This window comes from Syngnathoides biaculeatus, chromosome 6 (assembly GCF_019802595.1).
Source record: "Syngnathoides biaculeatus isolate LvHL_M chromosome 6, ASM1980259v1, whole genome shotgun sequence".
NCBI lineage: Eukaryota > Metazoa > Chordata > Actinopteri > Syngnathiformes > Syngnathidae > Syngnathoides > Syngnathoides biaculeatus.
Window position 1 is genome coordinate 2,002,051 of NC_084645.1, and position 11,491 is coordinate 2,013,541.

The 11,491-nt window shown below is 48.3% G+C and overlaps 1 protein-coding gene across 1 annotated transcript; it reads right to left on the reverse strand.

The window, feature by feature from the left end:
• Nucleotides 1-6,501: 6,501 nt before the first annotated feature.
• On the reverse strand, nucleotides 6,502-11,478 carry LOC133501993 (aquaporin-9-like). Its single transcript, XM_061822226.1, has 6 exons — nucleotides 11,305-11,478; nucleotides 10,654-10,780; nucleotides 8,845-8,982; nucleotides 7,784-7,902; nucleotides 7,021-7,238; nucleotides 6,502-6,727 (listed from the first exon to the last, which is right to left on the reverse strand). The coding sequence occupies exons 1-6, from the start codon at nucleotides 11,380-11,382 to the stop codon at nucleotides 6,502-6,504; spliced, it is 906 nt and encodes a 301-aa protein (XP_061678210.1). The 5' UTR covers nucleotides 11,383-11,478.
• Nucleotides 11,479-11,491: the final 13 nt, after the last annotated feature.

Below are 11,491 nucleotides of genomic sequence, written 5' to 3' on the forward strand. Positions count from 1 at the left end.
GCCCGGTGAAATAGCTGGTAAAGTGTTGGCCTCACAGTTCTGAGGACCCAGGTTCGATCCTGGTCCCGCCTGTGTGGAGTTTGCATGTTCTCCCCGTGCCTGCGTGGGTTTTCTCTGGGCACTCCAGTTTCCTCTCACATCCCCAAAACATGCAACATTAATTAGACACTCTACATTGCTCATAGGTGTGATTGTGAGTGCAGCTGTTGTCTGTCTCCATGTGCCCTGCGATTGGCTGGCAACCAGTTCAAGGTGTACCCCGCCTCCTGCCCGTTGACAGCTGCAATAGGCTCCAACACTCCCGATGATGAGGATAAGCGGCAAAAGAAAATGGATGGATGGATGGTATATCAACGACAGTGTAGGCACTGTGACCAAGAGTTCTGAAGACCCATGTGGGGGGGACTGGAGTTCCCGACAAACTCCACATAGGCGGGGCCGGGATTTGAACCTCCGTCCTCAGAACTGTGAAGCAAACAGTCCCACACCATGCTAGAGTGATAAATCAATCAACATATTCATTTCTATGCAAAAATTATTTCCATCTGTGGCCCTGCGCCATATTTTTCCCACCAATGTGGTTGAACTCCCTAAAAGAGTATCCATCCATCCACGTTCTGCTTATCCTCATAGGGTTCCCGGGTGTGCGGGGGCCTTTCCCAGCTATCTTTTCGGGCGAGAGGCGAAGTACACTGAACTGGTCAGCAGCCAATTGCATCCCTAAAAGAGTAAATTATATCATTAAAGTTACATCAACATTGTATGTTTTAATGTGCATATTGATGGTAGAAGTTTATTGAACATTAATTACAAAGTGTAAATACAGTGCAGTTGTATTCAACAGCATTTCCATTCAATCTAAAAAAAATATTTCGTTGTAAAGCAGTTACACATTACAATTTTAAATATATATTTCTTAACTTCCTGCATTTAAGTGCAGCATTAATCTTCAAACACTCCTGAGTGTTGGCTAACAATAATATCTGACATACTTTTTAGGGAGTACTTGCAAAGCTAAATGGCGAGGTCACTTCTCGCATCCATTGTGCTGACACTTGCCTCCTTTCCAAGAACTAATGAGGACATAAATTTCTATGACCGGACAAGCGTATGTACGGTAATGATGATGTAATAACCAACCAGGAAAGAGGAATGTCAGGCTCGGTCTTCATTTGCACATGCAATGGAATGTGGCCCGTATTGATTTTCAATTTGTACCCTCAAGCTGGTGGCCTTGACATAATCACGCATTCACTCCACCAGAGGTGGCAAAAGTACTCGCATTCTGTACTTAAGTAGCAGTACACATCAGGTAGTGCCTTGACATAAGACTGACTCGACTTACAGCCTTTTCACGATTCCGCTCGTCATTTCACCGAGCAGTGACACAACTATAATTTCTCAACAAACAGCGTTTTCCAGGTACAGTCGTTCAACAATTCTTCAAAAAGCAGACTTGTTTGCTTGAAGCTGTTATTTGCACTTCAAACAAGAGACGCAAATGAAATAATCAAACCCGCTTCTGCACCTGCAGTCATCGTTTCTCTTTTACAAAAGTGTTGTACTGCGTAATGAATTGAATGAAGTTGTCACAAGCTGTTCCTATGCAGTACATTGCGTGTATTGTGCATGTCAATTTGTGTTTCTTCACAGGACCTACTACACTCGTACAGTACACGTCCTAGTTATTTAGTAGTCTATATTAGCTCAGTCTCCAAAGTTAATGTCACGTCCCATCGGAAACGAGAGTAGGACCCAAATGCAGGAACTCGGAAGACGCAAGGTAGTTCAAGAAGAGACACGTTTATTGTATGCAGAGGTCGGGGATCGAGCAGGCAGTCCGGTGCAGCAGCGGTAGTTGTGACGTCGGGCGACGAGAACAGATGAGCGGACAGGCAGGAGTCGGTACACGGGGAAACAATCAACGCAGGCAGAAGTGTCAAGGAGTCAGGCTTACAAGGTTGGTCAGAGAACGGACGGAGGTCGGTACACACAGGTTCAGTCAGGAATACGAGAGTGCTGGAACGGGACATAAAGCTCAACGAACTGGCGGAGGACCAGTCGTCACCGGGTCCTATATATACGGGGAATGATCAGCCCGCATGAGGCACAGGTGTGTGCCTCCCAATTAGCGCAGCCGCACGGGCACCCGCACAGCTCGTGCTGAAGCGGCAGTACCCCCCCCCTCAAAGGCACGGCTCCCAGACGTGCCTAAACGAAAAAAAAACGGACACTAATTAACACAGGCAGGGGTGGGCGGAAGGGGGTCCGGAGGAGGGCACGCCCCCCCCTGAACCCCAGACTGGTGGCCATCCAGGCCACCAAACACGAGGCGTCCGGGCAGACAGGTCAGGAGGACGACCCAGACGCCAAGCACCAGGGTCCCCACGGGGCGATTCGGGCGGACGACCTCTGTGAGGAACCAAACGGCGAGGCAGGAACCAGAACGAGGCAGGCCACTGCTCCAGACAAGAACCTCCCACGCCGTCGTTGCAAGACGACCAGGGATTGGTCGCCAACGAGGCCAGGTCCTGAAGCGGCTGGGCGAACTCAGGGGCGAAGAAAATGATGGAGAGCAGGACCAGAGCCATGACCGCCACCCCGAAGTCTCTCCAGCTCCTGGGTGGCTCCACAGAACTCCCCAGCTCCTGCTGGACAGGAACGAGAGAAGGCAGCGACCCCGTCGCCGCCTCCTCCTGGACAGGAACGAGAGAAGGCGGCAGCAGCATCACCAACTCCACCTCCTCCTGGACGGGAGCGTGAGGTGGCTGGGGAACTGTCGCCACCTCCTGGACAGGAACGTGAGGGCGTGCCCGTCCCCGACAGAGCAGGAACGGGGAGCGGCCGCGGGCCGGTCGCCGACAGAGCAGGAACGGGGAGCGGCCGCGGGCCGGTCGCCGACAGAGCAGGAACGGGGAGCGGCCGCTGGCCGGTCGCCGACAGAGCAGGAACAGGGAGCGGCCGCGGGCCGGTCGCCACTGCCACTCCAGAGCACGGACGAGAAGCGGCTGTGGAGACGTCGCCACCTCCTGGACAGCAACGTGAGGCGGCATCGGGTCGGTCCCCACTGGCACGTGAGCTTGCACTGCATCCGTTGAAACAGCAACGTGGGCGTGGCGCGGTGGCGAATCCGTTTCCAGGGCAACGTGAACCTGAGTAGGCGGAGAGTCAGTCGAAACTGACACGTGGGCGTGTCTCGGGAGCGGGTCAGTTCCGACTGCCGCGTGAGCTCTTCTCGGAACCGCAAACACTGCGACGTGCACTTGAGGTGGCGAGTCTGTTCCCACTGTGGCGTGCACTTGGCAAGGGGGCGGGGCGTTTTCCACGGCAACGTCAACCTGAGTCAGCAGTTTGTCCGTCGCCGTTGCGACATCAGCGAAGCTCGGCTGGTTCGCCAATCGTTGCCGGACCTGGGCCGTGAGAGCCGCCAATTCCACGCTCTGCCTCTCTATCTGCGCCCGCATTTCGCGACAGAACGCCTCGTGGTTTGGCGGCTCCTCCTCCCTCTGGGCTGGAAGCTTCGCCACCAGCTGCGGGTCTGCCGGTCTCGCCGTTGCCGGCGAGGAGTGGGAGGACTGTCTTCGTTGCCGCGCAGCGACAGACACCAGGGAGCGCCCGGCCGGGGCGTCTCCTCTGGCCGCCCCGCGGAGGTCCCGGGTAGATGGCCAATCGGGTTCCCTCGTACCGATTGGTGTACTTTGATCTACCGGGTGAAGACGTTCGGGTGCTGGAAACGTGGGGAGGTGAAACAAACTGAGTGGGATGAAAGATCGGACGAGCAGATTCATAGTCAGAATAATCGGAGTCGTACTCAGGCAGCAGGTCAAACAAATCGTGGTCCTCCTCATATTCCGAAAAGTCAGAGTCCAGAAGAATATGAGGAGCCGGACGGGTCCTGTTCGGGACGTATTCATACCTCGCTGGCGGAGCGCAAGACACGGAAGTAGAGGACGTCAAGGAGCCTACCCGGATTGGACAGGCTTGGTCCTCCGGCAGACGGTCTACCTTGCGTCGGTCCCGGCGACGCCGGGTCTTTCCTGCTGGGTCCTGTGATGGCCAGTTCGTTCTGTCACGTCCCATCGGAAACGAGAGTAGGACCCAAATGCAGGAACTCGGAAGACGCAAGGTAGTTCAAGAAGAGACACGTTTATTGTATGCAGAGGTCGGGGATCGAGCAGGCAGTCCGGTGCAGCAGCGGTAGTTGGGACGTCGGGCGACGAGAACAGATGAGCGGACAGGCAGGAGTCGGTACACGGGGAAACAATCAACGCAGGCAGAAGTGTCAAGGAGTCAGGCTTACAAGGTTGGTCAGAGAACGGACGGAGGTCGGTACACACAGGTTCAGTCAGGAATACGAGAGTGCTGGAACGGGACATAAAGCTCAACGAACTGGCGGAGGACCAGTCGTCACCGGGTCCTATATATACGGGGAATGATCAGCCCGCATGAGGCACAGGTGTGTGCCTCCCAATTAGCGCAGCCGCACGGGCACCCGCACAGCTCGTGCTGAAGCGGCAGGATCATGACAATTAATTGTATTCATTTGTCAGGAAATGTAAACTTGAAAGTTTCTAATGTAGCTTGATTGGTTGCGCCTGTAAGCCGTTGTCATGACAATCCTGTCCATATCAATACAAGCATTTTTAGCCCGGTGACTTAAACTTAAAATTTCTCCCTGACAGTTATGAAAGTTACAGCAAGTATAGTAATCCCTCGCTGTATCGCAGTTTGCCTATTGCAGATTCAGTGCATTGCAGATTTTTTTTTCTCGCATAATTCACCATTTTGTGGGATTTTGAGTGTGTGTGGTTTTTTATTTTTTTTTTTTTTTGGGGGGGGGGTGGTAAAATGAATGCTTCTTTGCCTAAACCCATCCATCTATTTTCCTTGGCGCTTATCCTCACATGGTGGGCCAGGGTGCTGGAGCCTATGCCAGCTATCTATGGTCAGGAGGCGGTTTGGATACACCCCAAATTGGTCAGCAGCCAATCGCAGGTGACATAGAAACAAACAACCATTCGCACACGCAATCCCACTTACAGGCATTTTAAATTCTTTAATTAACTCACTGTCCATGTTTTGGAGATGTGGGAGAAATCCCACACAGGCACGGGGAGAACATGAAAACTGCACGGGCGAGGCCGGATTTCAACCCTTGTCCTCATAACTGCCAAGCAGATGCTGACCACCCTTCTCTGTCCCACCTGGCTAAAATAATAAAACTAAATAAATAAATAGATAAAAGCCCCCAAAAATATGAAAACCCATTACAAGGAATAAAATGTGCACAGTATACAAGACATTAGTGTATTTTTAAGTGTTGAAAAGGTGTGTAACGACAAAAAAAGGGTTTGTATGAGTATGGGAAATATTAGTCTGCTGAGGTTTATAGAGCTTTAATATACCTTTAAATAATCCCCCAAAATTGTGGTCACTGCTTCACAGATTTCCCCTCTTGGGGGTGTGGTCCAGAACTTTAATGCCCGCAATAAATGAGGGATTACTGAATTTATATTTAAGGGAGTACTTTAAGTATGCTAATGTTCTGTCGTACTTTTCAATGAAGTTTTTTTCTTTTTTTGTGCAGCAACGTGACTCCAGTGGTTACCACATTTCCTGTCCAGTTCAGAGGTTCTGAGATTGAATCTGAGGGCCCGCCTTGCCATGCTTCTGTGGATGTTCTCTCTGTAGTCTGTCCTCCTACCATATCCCAAAAATATTCAGTGCACTGTACATTTAGTTCACAATACTAAGCAGGCATCATGTTGTGTTCACATTGGAGTGGAGTCGACATTACTTTTTGGATTTGAGATTCACACCCTGAACCTCTAAATTGTGAGACATTCTAACCACTGCCTTCAGAAAGCACTGATTTTATATGTTACACAAAAGAACCAATGATGACATAAAATACAGGTAATTCATTTGTAGAAATTTTTATTGCAACAAAACAATAGGAAAACATTTGGCTTGCTTCAGAAAACAAAAGAAGTAAAACAAATAAGTAAAAAGATTTTGACTACTGCAGAATAACAGGAGCAAATACAAAGGAGATTATCTTGTTTGTAATATTTAATATTTACATGTCATCCATTCCTAATGTTCATTACATTTCCATCTACTCACATTGAAATACTTGAGCACATCACACCTGTTTTATTTTATTTATTGGCAAGCTAATTGCTTCTGTGGAACTGTTAAGAAGTTGTACAATGAGCTGCTGTCTGGCATCAAATTTGAATGGAGTGTCTGTGGGGGGTCAAAAACGTTGTTGGAGGTGTCGCCTCACTCAGTTGTCGTGGTAACAAAGAGAGCAGAAACACTGACGTCAGAGTTCTTTATGGGATGGCGCACAACCCGAGTGAATGTGATCGCGTGTGTGATTGACGGCTTCTATAATTGTTAGTGGCGGCATTAAGAAATGGATGAAGTCATGTGAGTTCCCACTGAAGGCCCAGGAATCAAACGTGCGCCCCCCCCCCCCCCACTGCACCCACGTGTTTAACTCATGGCGATCATTTCGTATTTGTCCTTCAGACTGCAGTCCTCGTCGTCCTCCTCTTCCTCCTCCTCCTCCTCCTCTTCCTCCTCACCTTCCTCATGGGGCTTCTCTGCTGCTTGGTCGCGGGGGTGATGAAGCTCGATGAGCAGGTAGTACAGGACGGCGGCGACCACCCCCCCCACCATGGGCCCCGCCACCGGGATCCACCACCAGTAGCCTGCCGTGCTGGAACACATGGTAGCTACGTGGTACTTTGAAAAGTGTCATGGAAACTTGTTGGATCAACAACAACAACAAGAATAATCGATCAGCTCTGCTGAGTGCATGTGCACATTATATAATAACCCAACAATGCTCGTTGCCTAATCTCTGATTTCAATCAATATGTTTGTTTGTCCACTAGCCATCCCACATGTGGTTGATGGAGGACATTAATCTTACAAATTGACTACGTAATAAAACGCAAATAAAAAACAGACGTTGTGACTTAAATCGTCCCGAATGTGTCCCGCAGTCACCTGAAGACCTCCATCCCCCATCCGGCCACAGCAGTGAACAGTCTGGGTCCGAGGTCCCGGGCGGGATTCAAGGGGTAGCCGCAGTTGAGCCCCATCGACACCCCGATGGCCATGATGACCAACCCGATGGCCAGCGGCTCCACACCTTTAGGAGCGCCGATGTTTCCCCCATCGATGATGGCCAGGATGCACAGAACCAGCATGCCTGTGCCCACCACCTGCAAGAAGGGAGACGGTGGGGCTCATGGCTGCACTTTCTCGTCTATGTGCCCCCCCCCCCTCCCCCGGATGCTAGAGTTCATCCACACTGTCATGGAATCACCAAATCATTTCCACGATTTCCTATTGGAAACGCTGATTCTGAATCCAAACACAAGATTTTGTCCGACCTGTGAGTTTCTACTATTAGTACATGTGAACAAGGCAAACTTGTAGCGTCGTCACACAACCGTGAACCCAGTCGCTCATCTCAACTCATCCGAGTGGGTCACTTCTTGTGGTTTTCAACACTTTCCAGCCCCAACATGTTATTTCTGGATCAGTGCACCGACTTAGCAGACTGGAAATGGCGCTGAGTATAGATCTGAGCTTCCGGTGAATAGCAGGAAACGGGTCATTAAATCCCAAAACCAAAATAAACAAAGGGGGATGGGGGGTGAGTTCTGAAACTAAATGGGGCAATCAATTTCCCATCACCGACATTCCGCTGATTTTGCTGTACTTCAACAACAGGAAGGTGATCGGGATGTCGTGTTGAGTTCACCTGATCAATGAATCCGCCGAGAACTGACAGGTGTCTCGCCGGGTAGGATGCAAAAATGTGACCGGTGGCGTTGATTCCCGTCACCGACAGAATCCCGCTGGTGAAGTCCATGAAGGCGTCTGTAGAGAGTTCAGAGTTGTCACTCATTGCAACTTTTCAGTGTACATTCGAACGCAGCGATTCCAAACAACGTAAGTGTGCTGTGTGAGAGAGCGTCATGTCGATCCAATTTCATGAAAACTCCGTGGAAGAATGTACAATTAACCCGTGCATCCACCTGTTGGGATTCATAGAAAAGAGCAACAGGTTTATATTCAAATTAAACGGGTGCAGACCACCCTGTAGCCATGAAGTGCATTGAAACATCTTGAACAACATGTAGTGAGTGCACCTTTAAGAGGCGGGGCCAATGGCATGGTCGATGCCTGGCTAATCTGCTTGTGAGTGTTTGGGCGTGAGGAGTGGCTGACATTTGTTTTGTGTTTGTGTTTTACTGTTCTCCGGACGTTCAATAAAAGACTGAAAAGTGCGTCTTTTGTCCAGTCTCACATGCGTTACAATAACTATTCCAAGTTCTTGAAATAGCATTCCCAATACGTGCTAAGATCCCAAAACCATCTGAATTTTTGTTACGTTTTGAGTTACGAGAACTCAGTCGTGGTGGCAGTTCATCATCCGGCTAGCTTGGGCTGAGCATCTGCTCCATGCGCCTTGTGAGTGGTTTCATTTTCATTTTATTTCACCATGTGAGGGCATTCCGCAGCCTTAATTTCTCCAATAATTTTTAACATCGATCAAATGAAGTGGTAGCATATGTGAAGTTGGTTTGTAGCTCGAGACTTGGCAAAAAAAAAAATCAACCAAGTGATGCAAAAAAGTGATATCCCATTAAAAAAAAATAGCATTTCAAATCTATACATTATATTGCAGGGGGATAAAGGATGAACCGCGATATGCCAGGAGGAAAATTTATACAATACAGTATATATTTTGTGACATTTATGTTTGCTGGAATTTTTGTGATGTAACACAAGATACGACCGAAACGGACGTCCGTTTACCGTAGTATAATCCAAAGACCGCAGCCGCTCCTGCGAATGCGCCGAGAAACTGAGCAATGACGTAGAAAGGAAACTTCCAGATCTTCAATTTGCCGAGGATCACCATGGCCAGAGACACGGCAGGGTTCACGTGGCCCCCTGGGATGCAGGACAAAAGCTACAATCAGCGAGATCTGGAGCCTGGATCGAGGCAGCATGGGCACGCCACAGAATTTTTTTCCCCTCATACACTCCAGAAAAGTGGAAATGCCCTCATACATACCACAGAAATATTTTTGCTTACATACACTACTGAATCGTTTTTTTTTTAAATTCTCGTATCCACTACATAAACATTCTCATGCACTGCTTTTGTTTTTTCACTCACACACTACTGAAATGTTCTTATTGGCATTACTGGACTCAACAATATACTGAAATATGTTTCTGAAATCCATTTGTACAATAGCTTGAAATGCATGTTTTAGAGGTGTGGACGAAAGTGTTTCAGTAGTTTGTGAGAGGTAATCCCGAACGATGTCCCCAAGGGTCCCTCGTAGGCCGGCATGTTACCCTCTCCATCATGGTGGAGGTTGTCACATTTACGAGGGGCAGCAGAAGGGAAGCAGCCCCCTGGGGGGGTGGCAGGAGTTTATTGAAGAACGCCAGACAGTCGCACACAATAATGCCCATAAATCACGGCTACAGCACCGCCGACTTTCTTTTCAAGACAAAAAACAAACATTCTGGCTTCAGCGCAAGTCATTTTGGTCCAGCTGTTCAAACGGGATGCGGTCACGTTTTTGAAGCTGACGTTTGCCACAGACCGCAGACCAGCGATCGATGCTCGCGGGGCATTCAGTGCCCCGGGCTGCGGACGACCCCGGAAAGGCCGCGCTCGGACGCTAACAAATCAATAGCCAGTGCACAGTGAGTGAGAAATGGCACGTTCCTGCTGCGTGGGAGCTCGGCAGAGCCACGGAGGCTGCACGAGGCTGCACGAGAGGCCATGAAGACCATCAAGACCACCAGAATACAGAGAGGCAGGCAACCGCATTCGCACCGTCACTGAGTGACAACTGAACCTATGCCGCATACGGCCAAGTTAGCCGAATGTTGCACGATAATATATTCAGTAATCGGACCATGAAACAACACTTCCCTTCTGAAACTAAATCATCCCGACTCACTTGGGCCTATTGAAAGAAACCTTATTACTACAGTATTTTAATCATCCAGAGAATAATTTCTTTGCATCTTTGCAGTTATAGGCTCGACATTAAAATATATATATTAGCAATCATAGCTGTGGTAGTATGATGTGAGTATTGCAAGCCCCCAGCGTGCACACACATTTTCCACACCCATACTTTTCATACACACACACTTTCTTTTCTTTTCTTTTTTTAAATAGCAAAGCAGGCTGTGTTAATCATTATGTTCATTATATACTGCGGGCCACAAAAAAAAAAAAGGCCACAAATGGCCCCTGAGCCGTAGTTTGGACACCAATGCTCTAAATTGTGTATAGTTGGGAATATAAATGCATATTTGTCTGTATGTGTCGTGCGCTTGGCTGGCAGCCAGGATAGGACGTAAACAACCTCTGACCCGATGTCAACTGGGATCGGCTCCAGCACACTCGTGACCCTTAAAACAAGGACAAACGCTGTACCATCAAATTTGTTCAACAACAATCCGGTTCCAATATCACAAAATTCCTCTGCCTATATGACTAAAAACCAGTATGCGCGATCACAAGCGTCTACAGGACATCTTCTACTCTGCTCATGCAAAATATGTTTTGTGACATCTCCTAATCATATTTACCTGACACTCCACCAGCCACGTAAGCCGCCATCGTCAATCCGACGGAGAAGCCGATGTGGACGGTTAGCGGCTCACCCAAAGAGTTCCGACTGAGGACCGTTTGGGCCACTGATCCGCAGCCAAATAACTGAGAATATATAGACAATACAGTATATATATATATATATATATATATATATATATATAAATGCATGGACCAACACACAACATTCTTCAGATTTAGTCACTGGCAATTCTAATGTAATTGTAATTAGAATGTAATGAAGTTGTGTCAAAGTCTTAGTTGGACATTAGGACCTAAAAATCTGCTCTTACAAAAATAATAATGCTCTTTTTAATACTCATTCAACAATAGGTATCTATGTAATTATTTGCAGCAGTATAAAACTGCACTACATCATAGTGAGAGACGCTGGGAGCCAAAAGGAATGAAACATCATAGAAAGACGGAGTACAGTACTACACCCTTAAACTCCAACTGCAATAGGATTAAATGACCACCTCTGGGAGTTTCAATAAACCCTGATCATTCCCATTTGCATATTCTCTTTTGCCCTTTGAATTGAAAATATCTAATTAAGTGTCAAATGAAAGACCATGTCAGCGGGAAATAATTCATTGCATAAATTATACATGCAAAATGTTACTCACAACCAAAACAAAGGTCCCCAGGAATTCTGCCAGGAATTCCTTAAGTATTCCATGCTTGATCGCACAGTGTTTCCTCATGCTCCTCCTCTTGAGATGTTTCAAAGTATCGCCGCGCCGACTGCGATTAAAAGTGCCGGAACGTCCCGCCGCGTCAACCTCTGCCAAGCGGATGTCGTGAGCGATCGCC